The 22,609-nt window shown below is 45.2% G+C and overlaps 1 protein-coding gene across 1 annotated transcript in view; it reads right to left on the bottom strand.

The window, feature by feature from the left end:
- FOXO1 (forkhead box O1) overlaps nt 1–21,407 on the bottom strand; it is a 62,479-nt gene extending 41,072 nt beyond the window's left edge. The window contains exon 1 of the mRNA XM_069011684.1: nt 20,556–21,407. Within this exon, the coding sequence (XP_068867785.1) occupies nt 20,556–21,161 (606 nt within the window). The 5' untranslated portion in view covers nt 21,162–21,407. The remainder of the gene's footprint in view (nt 1–20,555) is intronic.
- Between the last annotated feature and the right edge of the window lie 1,202 nt (nt 21,408–22,609).

Below are 22,609 nucleotides of genomic sequence, written 5' to 3'. Positions count from 1 at the left end.
GCACTTATTTTTGATTAACAAAGCCCTTATTACAATCAAATTAGAAAAGAAAAAACAGCATGTTTTCAACATGGCCTACAAAAACAATACCTTAGGAAAAAATACAGAAGAAAAAATACTGCACAAACAGCTGAAGAACACAAAATTTGTGACAAATAGTCTCTCTGCCAAAGCGATTCCAACACTTGGCTCCTGTAAACAACAGGTTGCCTGAGCTGAGGTAAAGGTCTAGGCTCTAACCTTGAGGCACTTTTGCTCCCAAAAAGCTGTCTTTAGTCAGGTCCCAGTGTTCACAACACGCTGACAACTCAAGTGGCGTGTTTGCACACTCAAGACCTCTAGCTGTGAACTCCAGAGGAAAGATGCCATCTCTTGCTTCGCACATTGTTGGCAAGCAAACAGTGCCCTACTTCTGTCAGGTCTGCCCCAACACTACACACAAACCACACAAAACGTCCCCTTGAAAGCTGTTAAGAGACCCATGAGACACCAGCAACTCAAAAAAACTCACCCTTTACTTAGCACAGAAATATATAACAGCAGGAGTATTGTAAGCAAGGTGCAATCAGGCCTTTAAGCTTTTTGCAAACTGGAAGGACAGTAACAAGTGGAAGAAAATAAGCATCATTATTTTACAGACTTAGACAAAAAGTACAGATGAATTAAGACGATTATTTCAAGCTCAAATTTGGAGCACATGTATTTTTATGCACACAAGAGTGGCCTACATACGTAGAATACTTAAAACAACAGAATAATATCTAAAAACCAGAAAAATAAAGGAAAATTTATAAGCAAACTATTAAATTTTTAAGTAACACCCATTCTCAAAAAATAAATAAAAGTACCTAAAATAGTAGAAAATACAAATAGAGAGTATTTGCAGAAACTATTAAGGAAAAAAAAATGGGAGTGAATATCACAAACACAGCCCTCATTGTTTTCAGAGAAATATCTGTCCAAAAGGATTGCAAGTTCTATGACTCTGCATATTTGAAAGACACAGTAATTGACATTAGACTCACAAAGAATACAAAATTCCATGAATTAAAATAACATGCTCTAAGAAAATAAAATTTCTCCAACATTTTATTATAGGGGAAAAAAATCCTCCCATCTTTCTGCTTTATATGTAGAACAACAAATTATAAATTAATAATTTAGACTGGAGTAGGAAAAACAAATGTTAATTCCCAGAGTACTACTGCTAATGAACTGATAATCAATAACTAAGTTATTTATGACCAATACTATACCAAAATTGCAGATTAAAGTATAAAATTACTTTTAGAGTGGTGTCTCTTGAATGAAATTTTTTTTAATGTACGGTTTTAATGTACAAATGAACTATTTCCACTTCTTGCATATCCTTTCTGCAGCTTCTTATGCATGCTTTGGTAGCTCAATTTTATTATGACCTTTAAAACACCAACGTCCTGTGGGTAGCAGTGGCCAGGGCGCAGAGCTACAACTGCAGCAGGACAGGCATTTTCATCCTATGCACGTTTTGCCACACCAGAGTTTGCCTGTGAGACACTGCAGTGCTGGTTTCCACCCCATGCTGTTTTCTAGCTGAAAAGCCCGAATAATTTGAGTTCTGTTCTGGTGCTATCCATCAGCCCTAATTCTTGGCAGCTACTTAAAAGGGCTAATGATCTTGCAATGGAGTGAGTCATGGGACTTTGACTCATGGTCCCAGATTCAGCTCCAGGTTCCACCACCAGCCCCCACACTGCTCCAGGCCTGTGCTCCTCCTCAGCTGCCCCACCACCACCAGCAGGGACACTGAAACCCCTCTCCTCCTGGGCCTGTCCCTAGGCTTCACACCATTCTGTGATAGTTTCTGACACATTCAAGGTGTCCCCCTTGCAATTGCTCCTCTCCATTGCCATTCAACAGAAGTGCATGCCAAAATAAGTGAAAATATTGGCATGTGAAGCTATGCAAGCACAACAAACCATGTCATGGTCTCCTGCAGATCAACCCACACCATCACCCCCCCATAACATGTAACCCACAGCTTCCCATGGGTATAACCTCAATCCCACAATCTGTACCCCATCCCCAACTTCACTACTTTCACTCCTTTATCTTTAGCAGCCCCCAAATACTGCAAGCCCCAACTGAAAGGCCCCCAAACTCCACAGCATCCTTCAGCCCCTCCTAAACAATGTTCCTTGGGGCATCCGCCAGGTCCATAAAAGAGCTTGGACTGGCCAGCAAGCTGCTACCCACCAGGAAGAAAACAGGCAAACCCAAGCATGGTTACTTAACTCTTGAACCGAACCTTTTCTTTTTTATGATGTTTTATGGCATCCATAATAATGAGTATTCCAGCGATGAGCACAGAAGCTGGATTCGTTACTGCCTTGTGACTCATTAAGGGTTTTTTCTAAACTGAGCAAAGTTTCCATATTTTTTGGGCCACATCTCACATCAGAGCTACACTTCAAGGAAGTGTTACAAATCAAAACAACTTCGATGACAACACTACAGAGAAGAACAAAACACTCAGCAATTGGAATGGTAAGAAACTGGGGTTTATAAATATCCCCCAGATACATTTAGAATTTTTAATCCCTTTCACACTTTGGACTTCAACCCTTAAAAATGCAGGAAGGATGGTTCATTTTAAGCTTCTGGACTTTTTAAATTTTATTTCCATTTTGGCTTGTGATGTGAACAGATATGTTCAGTGACATTACACAGCACTGTGTCTGAAAACAAAAGTCTGCTCTTTTCTATCCTGCACCAGTAAGAGAAAAAAATTCCTTCCTTCTGACCCAAAGATAACAGAAAAGAATATATTTGTCTAAAGACAAGATTTGCAGACAGTTGTCATACCTTGTACTGAACAACAAAGTTGGAAAAAGCACACAAGCTTTGAATTACACAAGCTTTTCCTTTAACTCTTTTTATTAATTTTCTAAATGGGTATATTTATTTCTTGAAATATAACTCATAGCAAGTTATCTTCCTTATTAATTGCAGCTTCTTTTTGACATGCATCTAATTCTGTATCTTTTTCTTTTATTCTTATCTGCATTTACAATGTTAATGAAGAGTTCATGCTTCCAGGTAATGATTGTTTTTTTGAACTGATAGGAAATCCTATAAGGTCTTACGGTTGCAGATTTTCTCCATAACAAACCCTTCCATTACGTTTCAGATTACATACCTTTAAGATATTCCTTTTCTTTGTGACACATATTGTCTTCTCTTTAGAAAGTAAAACTTTCCTAACTAAGCCTCAATGACAGAAAGCAGGATTTTACAGAGGAAAAAAAACAGAAAAACATAACAACTCATGGCACTCGTGATTTAACTCATTTCAAAGTCTTTCTCATTTCCTCTCACCTTTTCTTACAAACACCACAACCAGAACACATTTGTTTGCTTTGATTTTCAAAACTCTACTACTCCCTAACACGAGAAAATGTCTCTGCAACCCTCTGAGGTTACCAGCATGTTACAGTTTTTGTTCCTATATCAAGACCATCCAGCCTTTGCAGACTTTCTAGAAAGCACAGAACTACTTGCAGTTCAGATATGCCCTACATCCGTCCTGGAAGGAGGCAGGCCCAAGACTGATGGATGTCATGGCCATCTCTGGCTCAAAGAACATAACTCATCATATGCAACCGGGACACATCATACTGCTGTGTACCCCTGGTCTTGCTTTCAAAAGGGAAAAGGGTGACAAACCTCTTGGACCGCATATGCATGGAAGTTATGCTATTTATCTGGAAAAAAACCCCACCTCTGCTGTGTGTGAATTGTGTGGTTGTGCTCAGTATTTAGGAGACCAGAGTTAAGGCTTCCATGCTGGCAAGCAGGGAGTTAGGTGTGGGTTAAATCCCATGTATGGCTGTCACCTTTCTACCTCCTTGGAGGAGCATACTGTCACTATCCTAAGTGAAACCTGGGATTTCTCTACAGACTAGAAGATACTTGCTTTTTTAATCCTTCTTACAGAACCTTCTTTCCAGTCCTTTATTGGCCACTGTGGTATGAGCAAGAAGATATTCAGATCTTGGTTTCCAAATCAGTTTGCCAAACTATAGCCTGTACAGAGAAAAACCCAGAGGTTCCTAAACTCTCAGTGTCTGGACAACATGTCAAATTGGGCCAGTCCCCTCTGGAGTCAAAATGCAAAATCTGCACGTGAGCTGGAAACAACATGGTCCAAGATACCATCTTAGTCCCATGCACTTGGGACTACAGGTCTGAATCTGATTACATTATTTTGTCAACACTTGAAGCTGTCCCTTGGCCTCTTCCCTAAGCTAATGGTGTCTCAAAATTTGAGTCTAAAAAGACCTCTATGTATGGAAGGTCACAAGGGCTGCCTCCTTTCTCAGGAATTACCCTGCCTGATGAAGTTCTTCCTTGTGAACACTTAGAACAGGAACCTATTCCCCTCCACCAACTACCAATCCCACACAGACCAGCCTTCTAAGATAAAAGCAAGACTACACAACCCTCTTCACACCCAGCTATCTTCTTTCCCTTCTACAGCTACCCAAGGGCTTTCCTTGCAACACCAACAGGTACTTCGAATCACAAAAGTCAACAAATGGATAGGAAGCACTACACTTGAATAAAGGTTCCTTCCTAACTGGAAGGAACATGCAGGAAGCCTCACACATTGTTCAGAAAGGGACTGTGGTGTCCACACCAGCTCATCTGTCGGGGAAGCTTTGCTGCTGCAGAGGAACCTCAGAACTTACTGTACTCTCCCACAACTGGTTCACATCAGCAGTTACACACGTGACCCTCAGGCTGCCAGTACGAGATGAAGTCAAACCTTAAACAGTAAGCAAAATCTATTTTTCTTATTGGTGTTGCCTATGTGAACATTAACACATGGTTTACACGGCAGAGAGGGAATATTCAATAGAGATATGCTTTGCTTCTCTATTTCTATTCCTCACATAATAAAATTTAGTGTAGGTGGTAGTCTAGCAAATCAGCAGCACTACCAATAAACTTGGTTAGACGTTTCTGACTATAAAAGCATTCCAGCCTCTGGGATTTTTCCTTAAATTTGGAAAGAAGTTTAATAGTTCTGTATAATTCAGTCCATGTTAAAGACATTTCTAGGAAAAGGCACATATCCCACAGCAAAGCTCATTTAACAGTCACTTACTAGTAACAAACTTAAAGCCTTTATTGGCAATTTCAATTTCTGCTGTGCATGATTCATTTATCCCTGGGATAGGCCTGAGCAAGGGATTCTCCCAGCAGAAGACAGACTAATCAAACTATTTCAAGTCAGTCAGGTATTCATTTTATGCCATCCGGCCCCGATGGCAAAATCACTTGTAATAGCAGATCTCCCAATGTTAAAGGAAATAATATCTTCACGGGCTAAACACTGGCTTAATCAGAGCCAAGAGACAAAGCTCCTACAGTCAGAAACACATAAATGTTACCACTGTCTCATTCTCACTCCTAACCTTTCACACTGCCCTAGGAAGTGGTTTTTATACATATACATAAAGGTCTTTTCCAGCCTGAACAATTCTGTGTTTCTATGACATGCACCCTCATTTCAGACACACACCAGACAGAACACGAAATTACCCTCACACACAAGGCAGCACTGCTACATTGCATGCCAGCGGCTGGCACGGAGAGGACAGATTTTTGCAAGATGCTGAAAGATCCCAGGACTGAGCAACAAACCAAAGCTTGAGGCTCTCCACCCCTCGTTCTGGGCGCATTGTATTTCATGCGTCCATCATGTGCTGGTACTTTTACATATCATGCCTAGCTAAAGACACCTAACCTGGTAAGCAATTTTTGGTGTCAGTTACTTCTTACCTCTGTCTCACCCTGGATGATAACTTGATAATTAAGAGGTTTGGTGCACTTTCACTCCAGCCTGGTTACTGCAGGACGGGCTGCAGCATCAGTTTTTCTGCTGAGCACCTGCACTGCACGGCATGGCAGCTAGTTGGCAATGGAAGGTACAGGAAATACCAGCTCTTGCCCCAGGAGTAGGCAGGAAACAGGGGTAAAAGATGAGCAATGATAGCAATAACTGTGCAGGTTTTTCTCTTCCTCTGCTCCTACCAACCTCTCTAAACTCCAACAGCTTTCATCCCTCTCACTTAGGAAAGCCATTCAGGCCTCTGCCTCCCCTGGTGTCCCTTCTCTACACCTGCCAATGATGTTCTTGCTCTCATCATCTTTGGAAATGGAAATATTTCTTCTTGGCCATATAGTTTTTGATGTTGACAGCTTTTATTTCACACAGGAAGAACCTCCTGCACACCTGAAAGCTTGCCAGCCTTTCCCCCATGGCAGCCTTAGCTCTAAGAAAAGGCACTGCCTCCTTTAAGAGCATCGTGATGCCACCGCCACCACTATTTTCCTATGTTCTCAAATCCAATGCAGAGGGCAGTCACGTGCTCCTGTTTAGACATCCCCTAATACAAGGCTGCTATTTATCAATAAATGCCTTGAGGCACAGAGCAAAGCCCAAGCTAATAGAAATCTGCTGGGATTATCTGCTGATTCACATCAGCAACAGCAATGGCCAGGGAAAACTGAAGGGGAATTGAAGATGCAGCAGAGAGCATACAAAGAGTAAAAAGGAAAGAAAGGGGATGATGCAGGTATTTGAAGAGTTGGGGAATAAAGATGGAGGAAAGGCAACAGAAAGAGAGGCCCAACTTTTTTTCTTTGTCTTTGACTTTTTTATTTTAAACTTGAATCCAAGGCATTAAAGAATGACTTAAAATATACACAGGCAAACAGATACTATGTTTTGCTCAGTAAATAACTAACCATTGGAACCCATGGCTGCAGGATAACTGCTGGAAAAATGACTTGCAGTGATTAAAGAAGGATTAAATGGGTTTTATAAGCAACAGTATCTGTTGTTAAACATGCTAAAATAAAATTACAAGAGTTAATAATCTGTTTGCTTCAGGGCATAAACTAATCCTCATCTAAGGGTAGCAGAGATATGCTTGCATGTCAGCTCGATATTCGGTGCAACAACTCCTCTCCATTGGCAAGGAGTCCTTGCTTTTGATTCCTGGCATTTAAAAATTGTCCCTCTCGCCTGAAAAAGAAGCATGCTATTGCTCAAGCCTTCAACTGACCTCACATAATTAAGTGGAGTTTACCAGACGTATCATTCCCTTGAGGAGCAGGAGTGAAACGCATGAAAAGAGAAGAAAACAGTTTAATTGCTCCACATTTCAGTATTCTGCTCTCAATTTCTTTAAATACAGTTGTCAGGGCACTAAAACCAAGCACATGAGTTGAAACAGTTAGAAAAAGCCTAAAGATGTGAACAAAGCACACAATCTATTAGTACTTTTCAGTGCAAATGGTTCATCAGCCAAATCATTTTATGAGAAAATAAGATCTTTGGAACAGCCAGCAAGGGAAGATTTTTAATATATTAGAACAGAAGAATTTACTCTGCCTGGTTATAGTTAAAGCATTATCTAATATCACAGCCTGGTTCTCAAAGATGACATAGGGTTGACATACAACTCCTCAAGCTTATGATTCCAGCCCTCTCCAAACCCAAACCCATGAAACTTAGTAACAGATTGGCTAGTTTCCCAAATAATTGCCTCTGGACAAAACACAACATGGAACGCGACACATCCAATGTGGTTATGAACTTTCAGTTTCAAGCACCAGTTTGCACTTTCTCTCAGGTAGGATGGCTGCACGCTGGGGACACTCCTCCCCTGGCTCAGGAGAACATGAGCCCCACAGGACTTACTCCACAAGCAACCTTTCCTTACAAACTCCCAGGCTAAACCCACAAGTTCTACTGCTTTATTAATTTTTTTATTATTATCTTTTGTTTTTAGCGGGGTGCAAATTCTAGCTGGCTCAATTTGGAAACCCAAATGCTCAACATTTGAACTGTATTTTCAAAAAAGGACTTTGCAATAGTCCTCATTAACTCACTAGCAACTCAAATCAAGCATGTCTAGAGTGCTTCTGCAAAGTTTGGCACTGACCACCCAACAGATCAGTATCAGTGCTGGAACCCCATGTTAAACTCATAGCCAAAGCAAGAAATATAAAGTGCCTGGTAGGAAAAAAACAAAAACAAAAACACACACACAAAAAAATCCAAACAAGCAAAAAAAAGCACAACAACAACAAAAAAACACCTTTGAAACTTAAATTGGTTTTAGAGAGAATGCAAACATACTGTTTCAAACTACTGTATGTATATCTTCTCTCTCCTCCCCTACTGCTGAAACAGCAAAGCACGCATGGCAGATGGCATGATTCATCTGAAAATTACTCTAGCAGCACTCTATTAGCCTCTAAGGAGTAAACTAGGATAAAAATATTCTGAATGTTAACTAAAAGTAGGCAGTTGTCATGAAGAGTCGTCAGGTCAGTCTACTTGCTTAGTTTGCAGAATTTTCTTTTCAATCAGCAACAAGCACTACACATGAAGATAACATCACTGACTGGTTCTACCTAGCAGGAATTATTGCAGAAGCAAGGGAAGCAACTGGGGCACAAGAAGGATTGTTTTCCCACACATAAGTAAAAATGTACTGGCCACAGTCAGGACAAGAGCGACAGGACACCATGTTAACAACAGCCTCAGCCATTTCAGGTGAGATGGGAGAGGTTCGGTTTCTAGAGACTGCACATCTTAGCTAGGAGAACAACTTTCCACATGCCCAGTAGCTGAATGCAAATCTGCTCAGTGGAAAACACGGAAGAAGGGACCTCAGGAAGTCTGTCCTTGCCCTAAGGTATCAGTAATTATGCCCATCAGCCGACATGGCACACAGAGTAACTTGCCAGGGAAGTGACAAAACAAATGGCTGCATCACATTCAGCATTAGGGCAGCCTTACTAAGCAGCCTGCCTCAAAAATGCAATAAAAGCACCATGCCATGAGTCCCCCTGCTTCACACAAAAGACAAGAGTCAGCAGTGCTGCATGTCTTCTTCCAGAGAAATTAAAAACTATAGGAAGCAAGGAATTGGGTTCCCAGATGCAAGGAATGCCGAGCACTCGCTCAACGACCTACTGGAGTAGCACAGGATTTCGCCAACTGAAATGCCATCACTCATTTGAAAAAAAGGAAAAAAAAAACACACTCTTAGGTGGTTCAGATTATGTTGACAGTAAAAAACACTACAGTGCAGCACACTGCCCCAGGACTGAGTAGTCTTGATTGCCTGGGCTCTGGGCCCCAAGCTAAAAAACTCCTTCCCAAATAAACAGTCCACAAGAACTGATTTATTTTTCTGCTCCATCAACAATAATCCTCAGTCAACAGAAGCTGAGTATTTGGTGTGCTTTGATATGCAAGTTAACCAGGTGAAGCCAGTAATGCAGTTGCCCTCATCTTTGGGGAGAAGGTGGTGAAACCGTGCTTAATGTCATCTCTTCAAAAAGGCATTTTCTACACATGTATATGTACCACGTCAGCCTCATTGCATAACCAGGTTGTGCAATCATTGCACATTCATTTACATCTTCTGTTCCAGAGCTCCAGAAGTGGGAAAGAGGGATCACTGTCAAGGGAAAACATGGATTTTGCAGGAGTGGTCTCCTTGGCCACACGAGGATGGTCCGAAGAGAGGTCGAAGGCAGCGGGGAGGGCACCAGGACTCCTTCCCTAATGCCTCTACTGCTCACTCAGAGCAGACATTTGGAACAGAGTTTTAGTTAGAAACCTCAAAGCAAAGAATGACTTCATAGCATCAGGGGATGACTAGCGTTGGCTTGGGCTGCAAGCAGAGAAGATTATGGTTTCTCCTTTTAATGGCTTATGACTATGTCATTGCCACAGAACTGTAAAGAAGAAATAGGCAAGAGCATAGTATCAGGTTTTCATAGACTGTACAAACTGGATTATTCAAGAGTGACTCAAGTTTCCTAACAAGCATGGAGAAGCCTGCATTAAGATAGCATCTCTTGATTTTTCCCAAAATCAATTGCAACAGGCTTCACTTTAAAATACTGCTCTGAACTCCCATCTTCATTTGTATTTCAAGGCTGCATTTAGTGGATTTACCACACTTGTGCATAAGAAGGACACAAAACACAAACAGTACCAGGGACCAGACCCTAGATCAGCACTAAAACCCCACCAGCCAGAATATACACTCACACAATGCCAGGAGAGATGCTCAGCTCCCACCACAAAGGTAGACCCTCAGCCATAAAAACCTGACACCATAGTTTTACTCAGAGGCTGCACATACTCATCAAGGAAAAAAGGAGAAAAAAGCAATAAAATTAATCCCCCAAACTAAACCAAAAGAGAAAGCTCCTGGTTCAGCCATCTCCATCCATCTATGAGGTTTCCAAGCATCTAAAACACTGAAGTGGCTTCCAGCTCTGCCTTAATACCATCCCAATGATGGCAGGACCAAGATACCATAACAACTATAAAAAAGTAAAGCTGCTCTAAGTTAAACATGCAGCCACACTCTGGGTTTTCACATCCAAAAAAAAAAAAAAGTAAATAAATTGGGGTTTTTTTGGTATATCTTCCTCCACTATATATTTCTAGACACTAATCAAAATCTAAATATATCTGGATAGATAGAAATGTGTAGTGCATTTTTAATTATGTTTAATTTATGTAACACAATTTGATCAGATCACACATGAGGCTGCATCCTCATCCTGAATTTCAAATAGCTTCTGGTTAGAGCTGCAGACCCATCAGCTCAGCTCAAAGAAGCAGGGCTGAAGCAGGGTAAGCGTAGGAGCAGCTGCAAATATATGAGCCTGACCTGGCTCTGGCAATTTAACCTTCCTTAAAACCAACCACATCATTTTAAAAAATTAGTAGTAATAATAATCAACCTAAAAACAATGAGTAGTAATAATAATGAATTTAATCAATAAACATTATTTACCTTAAAACAACACTTCGTAGAATCATAAAATGGTTTGGGATGGATTAAAAATAATCATGTTCCAACCCCACCACCACAGGCAGGAACACTTTCCACTAGACCAGGCTGCTCAAAGTCCCTGGCCTTGAATACTCCCAGGGATAGGACATCCACAACTTCTCTGGGCAAACTGTGCCAGTGCTTCACCACCCTAACAGTAAAAAATTTCTTCCTAATATCTAATCTAAATCTACTCTCTTTCCGTTTAAATCTTGCACGTTAGCACAAGCATTGCTGTCCTCACCTAAACCTCCAGAGATGTTGAAAGATCTTACTGAGGAGCAAAGGCAGCGGCGTGGTATCCCCTGGAGTGGGCAAGTTTAACTGAGCTAAGTAGTGAGAAATCTATTCAGTGAATCACTACAAACTTCTCTGGTAACTGCAAAGAGGAAATATAATTACTTTCCCTGACCTCCTCTTCACACCTGAGCAGTAAGCAGAAAAGTACCCACAAACTGGCCTGGGACACAGAAGCGTTTCAGCAGGACTCAACCGGTGGGCTCTGCTCCTGCGCGAGGCAGCTGCCAGGTCACAGCTCAAACACTCCCTGAAATCTGCACAGCAGCACCCTGCCAGCATTGGGGCAGAAGCCAGGCTCCAAGCTTCCCCACGCAGCCTTGTGCTCATACCTCTCTACACCTTCCAACGCTGGCACCCGTGAGGATGGCGGCCAGGGGCACGTGGGAGCAGCCCTCAGCCCCACAGTGCTCAGACACTGGAGCCTTGTAGGGCAGTCCTGCAGGGGAACGGTGTGAAGGGGCAAGGAAAGAAGAGAAGATCTAACCAAACGCTTACGAATTACACCTGCTAATTGCGCCTTCCCAGGCGTACACAACAGCACATAGAATCCCTCTTGCCTCAGAGCACCACCATGATGCCTTAAGAGAGCCAGGTTTTCTGGGAGAAGAGGTTGGGGGGTGGCAAATAATTACATTGAACTTGAAGGTTCAGATTTGAAGAGAATATTTTTGGAAAGAGAAATCAACACGTTTAACAGTGAGCAGGAGCACAGCGTACATAATCCTTTCACATCGTGACAGGGTAGAACTGCGGAGGCCTGCTATGAAGCATGTCTGAATAACAGCATCTTCATTTTTTGAATATCTAATTAGGAGTTTCTATATATTGCGAAGCATTGCTATAAGATATAATTTAGTTGGCAAACACTAAAGATCTCAGTCTGTAAGTATGCTTTAGGCAATCAAAATTCAAATCTGGATATATACCCGAGATATGTATGGTACCGGTAGTTTTTTTTTTTTAAATTCTAACAATTACAATCAAATTAGCAGATTAACTCATATCAGTTTTAAGCAAATGCAAGCTACAGGCAAATGAGCCTACACCACCACCACCACAACAGTGTATTTTTGGATTGTTAGTATCCTTACTCCCATTAGCGACTTCACATATATTTAACACATATTAAAGGGCAGTAAAAATCTAAGAAGGCTACGGATGCCAGAACTTAGCACCGACTTAAAACTCACATATGCCAAAAAAACACTTGCAACTGCGCTAATTCCCACTGTGGGACTGAAAGGCAGATTCATGTAACACAATGGGCAACAAATCCATTCCTTTAATTTCAGTCGCCAAATTTTAATTAATTTTCATCCAGGCAAACACCAAGCATTTCTGCTGATCTTGCAGGATGTAAGCTCATTTGCACAATAAATGCGGTTTAACAAGTCACCACATTTATAGCAAGTTGCTTCAGTCTTATCTAACTGCACAGTTTGAAAAGTCAGTGATGGGTAAGTGAAACCCCACCCACGTCCCAGTTTCTGAAGTTAAGCACAAGAAAACTGAAGGAGTTGCCACCTTTCCACGGCAAGTGAGACCGCCACCAGTATATTGACAGAGTCCCCATTCTGAATTATGTGTACACCCCTTATGCGGGAAGGGAAAAAAGCATGCACTTCACACTTCTGAGTTTCTCCTACAAAATTAATGGCTATACTCCAACGCCCCCCAGAGCTCCCCTTTAAAAAAAAAAAAAGCAAAAGCAACGACCCTCCTTTGCTGTATAAATTCCAACAGGTCACATATAGACTAAAGGGCCCAATGTCCTGCCTATGCTGGGGGGCACAAAGCAGAGACCATCAGCAGGGGGTTCTGCCAGCAGAATCGGCAAGTGGGGCTGCCCAGGAGCTGCTGCCCATCCACACAGGGCTAGCTCCAGCATGGAAATTTACAACCACCTCCAGGTGACCAGGAGTGGTGTAGGACTCTCCCAGATACAGCACTTTTGCTCACTTGTCACCCTCTTCTGCAGCATCAACAGAGGAATGAGAGCGGCACCAATACTGCTTGGCTATGGAAGTTGCAGGTCAGCCTCACCAGCAAGCAGCTGCCTCTGCATCTCCTGCCTCATACACTTTCAACTTTCCCCAGAACCACAGTTTCCACGGACAGCACAAAGGCTGCCCACACATATCACTCCGACATGTATATACACCGCTCATTTCATTAAAAAAAGGTTTTAATTTCCTCATTTCCGCATATGATAAAAACCTCATTCTGGTAGCAACTGAATTAAAGGAGGGGCATCTGTAACATTTTCTAAGAGAGACATCAGCATGCATGCAAGAAGCAGAGTGCAGCCCACTTCGTCATTTCACATCCTGGTGCAGAAGCAGCAAGGAGGCCTGGAACTAACTGGCCTCTGAGAAAGATACCAAAAAATAATTAGGATGCTAATAAAATAAGAATTCTTGCATATTACAGAGCACAGCTACAAGATACCATTTAGTCAGTAAATATTATGGTTAAGGGCACCTCTGCTTGCAAGCACTTTTCCAGTAATCAGTCCAAATTTAAATATGAAATGTACTATTTCAGAGACTATGACCCCAGTACAGTCTCCCAAGTACGCATGTGCCAGGCCCCAGAACCTTCACCCTGTAGACCTATGTAGCAATAGCCTTGACAAAACTAAAAAGGAGTCCCACATGCTCACACCAACATAAGCCTACATTGCACACACCAGTAAAGCACTTGGAGAAACATGGGCTACTTAGAAATGCAATCACAGCCATCCCTGGCATGCTGTCTTAAAGCAGCAACAGGACTGAATGCACTTCCAGCTGCATGGATTCCTAGCATCCCCATAAACTAGGTTTCTAAGACTAGAACAAGAGAAGACTTGTACCTTTAACTAACTTTAGAGTAAGACATATTTTCAGACAGAACTATAACATCATTGATACTGTGCAGTGATGCAAGATGCCTTTAACAATGCAGTAAGTTGTCCAAGCAAACCGAGTGCTGCCTTCCACTCCTCCAGCAATTCCTAATCTCTGTCTGACGCAGCAGCTGTAAGAGTCCCAGGAGGTTTTGAGTGACTATATTTTTTAAAGCTAGAGCCACTTCTGGTCCCATGTACCACAAACCAAAGCATTGCTAAACCTTTACCATTCATTACAGAAGTGCTTCAAAACTTAACACATGTGCCTCCTTAGGTATCATTTTAAGCAATCTAGTAAAGACCGGTACCCACTACTGAAACCTAGAACAAGCATGAGGCTTAATGAAGTTCTTAGAATATAAAACTCAATCCAGTAAAAGCATCTTAGCTCTTTTTATTCCTTCTCCGTTAGGAAAGGAGACCAACCAAGAAACCTCATGATGCTGCACTGCTCACGTAAGACATCTGCATATCACAAACTACAGCGCAGGAATGATGCACCTTTGTTTGAGGAACACACATGATTAGTATTTACTGAGTAGATTTAGAAATAATACTTAAATGTGAATAGCACTTATCGTCACAGATCAATTCAATTCATGCTGAAGTTCTCTATGGAGCAGCAGAGATGCTGTTCTTCAAAATGTGACTCTTTCCAGTGCACTTAAGTTCTGAAGTGCAACCTATATCACCAAGAGCAGTGTTTCCCCAATACTTAAGACCCATTTTAGCAACCAGAATGACAAACAAAATGCTACAAAATTCATTAAAGTATTAGCATGCACTACCATATGCTTAAATATGACTAGCTGCAGCCAGCATCAGTGATTTGAAGTTCCTTCCTCACAAGAGCTGACAATGAAGTAAATATATCCATCTTTTACATATTTCTGAAAGAGGAAAACAATAAGCTATTTATCAGGTTATCTTTACTATGTCTTACTTTACTATTCATTACTCAAGGTTATAAAAACATTTCCATTAGAAATTCTTGTTTCATATTATGAACTTTTTCCCAAAACAGAAGGGGCTGAGGGTTGAATCTCTCTAGCCACAGCCCTACATATTTCACAAATGTGTGGCTGCAAAATATATCTGCATTTTTATTCCAGAAGCCAAGCACTTATTCTACAAAATGATTCTCCAGTTGAGTAAACAGAAACACACGTATTTAGGGAGCATCATGCTTTGGAAATCGAAAAGATCTCAGCAGACATCTCAATACTACAGAATTTCTGGAGCCTTATTGAAAAATCCAAACCACCAAAAGTATTTCCTATATTATTGTTGACCATTGTATTAAAAAGAAAAAAGGAAAGAGATAAATAGAGAAAAAGAAAACAATCTCACATACCTCATTCAAACATCTTTATCTCCTTGCACCACACTGCTTCCCCTTTCCATCACAGGCAGCAAAAAGCTCCAGTTCCCCAAACGACCAACTTCACCAACAACTTGTAAAACCATGTGATATGAAAATAATGATAATAAGAAGGCAGCCGAGCGTGCCATAAAAAATACGGCAGCAGAGAGCAGTTATCTCGTCTTTGTAGTGAAGTTCTTTAAAGTCAGGCACTTCAGGAAAACTCAGTTCATTATGTCAGTATACAAAGCCACTCACACGTTTTGTTGTTTAGTCTTACCTATAATCATGCGAGTAGCTGAACAGATACCACAGCAAACAGAAAACAGGCAAAGAAAATTAAGATAAAATTAAAACATAATTCAAGGCCCTGATGGGAAGCTCAAAACCACTGATGCAGCTTCGCCATGAGTTATTCAGGCACAGGTGAGGAGAGCACCTTGCACCTGCAAAGATTAAGCTGAACTTTCACACCTGAAACTAAGCAAAATGCAAGGTGACTCACAGACAACGTAGACTGCTACAAGATGCATTTTGGTGGCAGTGAGCAGGTATGCAAGACACTACATAGTTTTCTCACAACAGGGTGGGTTGAGGCCAGGTGTCATGGCAGAGCAGACTCTACTGCAGCTCTTGAGGCTATCTGCCAGATGTAAAAAGGTATGACTGTATAGCATTTACCCTGACAGAATCCACAGACAGAAAGCCAAACACACACACTTCTACCTGCATATGCATGTGTGTGTGCTGTATGAATGTGTAACACAATGCATGATGCTGGGGGTCCACAAATCACCTGGGGAAGCATCTTAAGGGACAGAGGTAAATGCCCACAGGTATGTAACCAGTACTGAGGGAATACACAGTCTGAGTTAAAGGCGATCTTCAATTGTGATCTTTCCATCTAAAAAAAAAAGTAAAAGAAATGCAAAATAAAAACCTCACAAAGATGATCTTTAAGACCCCTTCCAATCCAAACTGTTTCATGATTCTGTGATTCTATATACTCATTCCACTTTAAATAAATAATTTAAATTTCCACAATTTAAACTGTTCACTGATCTAGATGCAAAAGCTTTGAACAACTTCTGTGAAGATTATTCTTGATTTTTCAGTCCTTCTAATATTTTTTACTACCTGTGATTTTCAAACCAAATACAACAGAATCAGAACAACCCAGAATTTCATTTCAGGCATGGAGACCGATTCATTACAAAATAGTGCTGACCACAGAGAACTCCTAAGATAAGGCCACCCAAAGCACCTGTCCTATGCCTGTTTTGTCCTCAGGCTTTCAGGCTTACATCCATTCATCCTTCTCCAGCTAGATACCTATTCTCATTCCTTCGACAATGGTAGCAAATAAATTTAGGTGAACAAGCTTCCTTGGGACTAGAAGTCCAGGAGGTGTATGTGCCCATGGGACCTTAACACTTGCCACTAAGAAAAATCAACAACACATCCACCTCCAGATGAGTAACACCAAAACTCCATGTCTCCTGTTCAAGAAAGTTACAGGGTTTTATTTGAACCCATTTTCAAAAGCAGACTGAAAGGATAAGACCATTCAAGGAAGCTTAACTGTGACAGCTCCTTTACAATAAATCTCAACACTTGCCATAACGCAAAGACATCATGAAATATGCACATCACAGAGATGTTTTATATTTTATATATGACGATTAGCCAAAAAGCAATCATATTTGTGTCAAAAAATTGTTATCTACAGCTGCGGTGGAGTTCTTGTCTCTTCTGTCTTAAGCCTTGCGTCTCCCACTATCACAGGTAAGGAAAAATGTTGCTTTTACTTGACTGCTATACTACGAGAGAAGTTTCATTCTTCCCTGCAACCTTCACAACAATTTGTTATCTCTGAAGCAGATCTTGTTCTTGCTTCGACTTTCTCTGAGCAACACCAGTCACTATCAGCACTCATTCACAACCAACAATGCAGCAAGTCTGGCAGAGCACATCCCAAGTGCTTCTTTCAAGGCAGCCACCCCATGGGGGGTCATGGGGACTTTGCTCCCTTAGAGTTCAACAGGGGATTTGTTCATAAAGCAGAGTTTGTGACAAGAAAGTCTGGAATAAACTACTCTGTATGTATAACTGAGAACAATTTTATCTACTTAAATAATTTTATGTTACTGATAATTTAATGTTAATACCTTTGGCTTATAGCCTTATTTTACAAGCCATTTTTATTTTACTGTTTTTATTCAGAAGAGCTTGCATGACGTTTTGAGCTCCTAACAGATAATGCTGACACCTCTGAACTCTCTTCAGTGAAAAATGAAAAAGCAGCTCGACATCACGTATTAAATCAGGGCAGTACATATTCACAAGCATTAGAGCAGTTAGCCCTCAACTTCTGGCTGAGAAACACAGCCTTGCCACTATGCAGAAAGTGCACGTTCTTTTTCAGTTCTTGTGTGCTTCATACACTTTGTGAAGAATCTGAAAGGTGCCTTATTGCACTTGTAAACCCCAACAAGACCAAGTGTCTCGAAGCCTTACTTAAGGGGAAAAAAAATTACCCCCCTGTTTCTCAGCCTGCGTCAGCAGTGCACAATGTACTCCCAAGCCCTAAGCCAGTGCCAGGCTCTGAGGCGAACCCACACTGCCTCTGTCAGCAGAAAAGTCGGTCGCTAATCTGTGCTCATCTCTGGAGCGATGTTCCTCCTCTGCGGGGCCCTCGGCTGACTCAGGCTTCGCTCCCAGCCCTACGCCTGCACCTACAGCAGGTCCACAGACCACGGGCAAACCAACAGCTCCCAAACTGGAAAAAAATAAAAGTAATCTTACTCAAGCTGAGCCGCGGAGAATCGGTGATAAACAAGGCAAACGGGCTGCACGCCTCAGCCGGGTCAGTTACAGGGTTGACACCCGGTGGCTGCTGGTAACTAAACTTGAAAGTGTGCCTAAGAAACTCTGCTCTTCCTTGGCTCAAGCGGTAAAACCTGCAAGCCTGCAACTTCCAGAGCAGCCCGGCAGTTATGCAGCCAAAGGGACGGGGGCAACACGTGCCTGATGCACAACACAGTGACTGTTCAATTATGGAAGGAGAGTACATGTGTATTCACCCACCAGCAGTGGCAGGGTATGCACTGCACTCTACCAGAGAGTACTGCAGCCAAAAAATACATCAGTAGCAGTTCTTCCTGTCACAGCAGAGGTATGTGGGCATAGGATGTGCTCAGTCTGTTAGAGGGAGGTGTGCGAGACTTCTTCCTTGCTGAAGCACCACAGGACGAGCAGTAATAAAATAGGAAGCACCTAGTAAGTTACACAGTTTTCTTATTTCAGCGTTTCTTATTTGCTCGCTTGAATTTGGGAGCTCTTTGATTTTATTTTGGTTTGTTTGGATTTTAGTTCTCTTCTACTCATTCTGAAAAGGCACTTAAGGAGACTAAAATACCACTGGAAAAAAACCCAGCATTTTCAAGTGACAAGTTACCTTATTTAAAAGTTGTCAGCTATCAGTCACTTACTTCACTCCTATTGAAATTTTTCATGACAGATGGCTTCAGACAATTATCCTTTAAATTTTTTAGTCAAACACATCAACAGAAACTAACAAACTACTTCTAAAAGCCCTAAAAGCTTTCAGCTAAAAATGCGTTACAGATTAGTCTGCATTTCCTTAGCAGGATGTTGCCTACCTCTAGGAAAACAGAAATTTACAAAAATCCGATGTAACAAACATTCCTAGCGGTGCAATTAAAAATACATAAATACAGGATTTAAGTTTACACTTAAAAAAAAAAAAAAAAAGACAGATAATACAAATACTAGAAAGCGAAGCAAATACTTTGACTGGCCCTAACTAGAACTAAGTCCCGAACACACCACAGCGCGCCGATGCCGCGCTAGGTGCGCGCACCTCACGCATTTATTGCCATCATTTAATCCCTCACAGGGCGGAGGAGGCTCTGCCTGCACGCTGATGGCACAAGCTCGTTCTGACAATGCTCTCACGCAACAGTGTCACGAAACCCGGCGGAGCCTTCGCCGCGCACGGGGACACGGGTGGGTGACACTTTCTGGACAAAGGCCTCGGAGAGAGAGAATTTATTCGCAGCAGCGCTAAGCCTTTATCACCCACGGGGATGCAAAGCTGGAGGGTACCATCGGCCTGGCGCTGCCACCCCGGCCACACAGCCCCAAGCACAGCTTTGCCTGGCTCGCCCCGCAGCTGTCCGGGAGGCAGCCGGTGCCCGCGGGTCCCCCGGGACCAAGCGAGCGGGTGTCCCGGGCGCTGGGGTGGCAGCGCCGCAGCCGATCCCACCGCGGGGCTCCGAGCAGCACCGGCTGCGGCCGGCGTGGGGCTGAGCACAAATCCCGGCCGCCAACAGGTTGCTCCCACCGCTCCGGTGAGACGGCAGGGACTGCGCTGCGGGAGGCAGGGAACGAGGGAGCTCCGTCCCACAACGTAACACGAGAAAGACGCTCCCGCAACTCGAGTTTAACAAAGCCATCAGGACAAATACTGCGGCTTACTCATTAAACACACCGTATTTCTGCAACCCTTGTTCTGCCTCCGCTCTTTCCCCACCCCTGTTTGCCTCTGTCCCCGCTCCGCCGCCCGACGGCAAAGCCCCGCCGCGCCGGGGCGGACGGCGGCACGGACCGCCCCCGTTCCCAGCCCGGCTCCGGGCAGTGCGGCGTGCAAACCCCGGGCCCCGCCGGACGCCCCGTAGGAGCAAGAGGCCGCGGCGCTCCCGCCGGCTTTGCCGAGGGACGGCGCCGTGACACCGCGTGAACTTTTGCTTTCGGCGGGGCAGGGCTGGGGGGGCGGAGAGCGGGGGGGCGGCCCCGGTTCCTCCAGCGCCCCACCGGCGGGAGGGCTAGAAAGCTTTTCTCCCTTAGAGGTTCTCTCTTTGGAAGGGTGAAAAAAAGTAGAAATGTGAGGTTAAACTGCAAGCGCGGAGCCGGAGCACTGCAGGCTGCGCGGCGGGCATCATGCAGCCGGGGAGGGCGGCGTGGCCAGCCGCCTGCAGCGCCGCGGCTCCTGCCCGGGGGCGGCGGAGCCTCCCGGGACCCCGCTCGGACGGGGCGTCCCCGACCACCCGCCTCTTACCTTCCAGCCGGCTGAGCTGTTGCTGTCGCCCTTATCCTTGAAGTAGGGGACGCTCTTGACCATCCACTCGTAGATCTGGGAGAGGGTGAGCCGCTTCTCGGGGGAGCTCTCGATGGCCTTGGTGATGAGGTCCGCGTAGGACAGGTTGCCCCACGCGTTGCGCCGCGACGAGCTGCTCTTGCGGGGCTGCCCGGCCACGGGGCCCGGTGACAGACCGGCCACGGGCGGCGGCACCGGCGGCACCGGCGGCGGTCCCGGCGGGTGGAGGCGGCAGCCGGCCTCGGGCGCCGGGAAGTCCCCGCAGCGGCAGGCGGCAGCCTCCGGGGGGGCGGCGGCGGGGGGCAGCGGCGCGAAGTCCTCGCTCTCCTCTAGCAGGCTGAGGTTGCTGATGAAGTCGGCGCTCAGCGCTCCCGAGGCGGCAGCCCCGGCCCCAGCCGCGGCTCCGGCCGCCCCATCGGGCTGCCCGCCGCACGACGGCGCCGGGCTGGAGGTGGCCGAGCTGGGGGGGTTGAACTCCGGCCGCGGCAGAGGCCAGGTGCAGGAGCGGGGCCGCGGCAGCGGCTCGAAGTCGGGGTCGATGTCCACCAGCTGCGGTGCTTCGGCCATGGCGGGGCCGGGGCGGGAGCGCGGCGGCGGCGGCGGCAGCAGCGGGGCGGCTTGGGCTCAGCGCCGCCGCCCCATGCAGGCTCCGGGCGCGGATCGGCGCGGCCCCGACGGCGCAACCACTACCTCTCCTGGTCCCGCTGCCCTAAACCTCCGGCCTGACCTCCCGGCCCCGCCGCCCTAAACCCTGCCCCTGCCCGGCTCCCGGCTCCCTGCCCTCCGCGGCAACTGCAACAGCGGCCACCCGGCCGCCCGGCGCGCACCGACTGGAGCGACCGCCCCGCGCGGGCCCGCCTCCAGCCTCCCTCCTCCTCCTCCTCCTCCTCCTCCTGCCGGCGGGGAGGGACGGCCCGCGCCGCGCCAATGGCAGCGCCGCGCCGCCGCCCGCCTCCCGCCGCGGGGCCGGTTTGGCAGGAGGGTGCCGGTGCCCCCGTGCTGCTTCTGGGTGGTTTTTGTTTCCCGGCGGCGCAGCGGGGAGAGAAGCGGCGAGCGGGCAGCCCGCGGTGCCCGCCGCGGCCGGGGCTGCCCAAAGGCAGTAAGTGCTCTCACGGCGATCCGCGGGGGGATGGCCACGGAAAGTGCCCCCGCGAGGGTTTCTACCTCAGTCGCTACCGGCGGGGTCCTGCCGCCCGCATCGACGGGCCCGGTGCGTGTCGCCGCCGGGGATGAGCGGGGACCTGGGAGCATCCCTCGGCTGCAGCGGGGCGGCTGGGGGAGTGCGCGGGAGCGGGAAGCGTCTCCCCGTTCCCACCAGCATCCCGGCATCGCTGGCTCCGTAAGGAGCGCTGCTGCCGCCCGGCCCGCGGGGGCCCTGGCAGCCCCGCACATCGGACCGGGGGCTGCGACAGCTGCCCTGCCTCGCTCCCCCTCTCCCTCCCTCCTTCCCTGGCCGGCTCCTCGCCAAAAAGTGTCTGCACCTCCCTAATTGATAAATCTCCCCTTCGGCTGAGCGTGTTTTTATTCCGTGAGCTGGTTTTATTCCGTGAGCAGGCACGAAGCACGGGATAATTTCATTTTAAGTCAACTATTGGACATACTTTATATTTTTTCCGGCAAACCCCAGGGCTGCTCAATTCATTAAGGCTTGTATTCCTCCCTTCCAAAGAGGCAGCAGTTACAGGACACATCGCCTCTGCCTCCCCTGCCCATCAATATACAAAGATACATATAGATAAATGTTTGACTTAACACAGAAGTGTTATTCCGTTTAAACTTAAAAAGAAGACATTTGCTTAAGCAAGAGAAATCATCCCAAGGATGAGACACATTTCAACACCTTGTTCAAACTGGCAAACCCTACATTTTAGAAAATCTGTTTTGTTTTCAGTAGGAGGAGAGCTTTTAAAAAACATGCTTCAGACATGGCTTCGTAAGTCACAAAATTCACAACCAGCCATGGCATTTGACATTGCCTGTCAAAGAGCCACCGGAGCTGGGTAACTGTCAAAGCT

The sequence above is a fragment of the Aphelocoma coerulescens genome, chromosome 1 (assembly GCF_041296385.1).
Source record: "Aphelocoma coerulescens isolate FSJ_1873_10779 chromosome 1, UR_Acoe_1.0, whole genome shotgun sequence".
NCBI classification, from domain to species: Eukaryota; Metazoa; Chordata; class Aves; order Passeriformes; family Corvidae; genus Aphelocoma; species Aphelocoma coerulescens.
The sequence above is the reverse complement of the archived record's forward strand: the minus strand, read 5'-3'. Positions and strand labels throughout refer to the sequence as shown.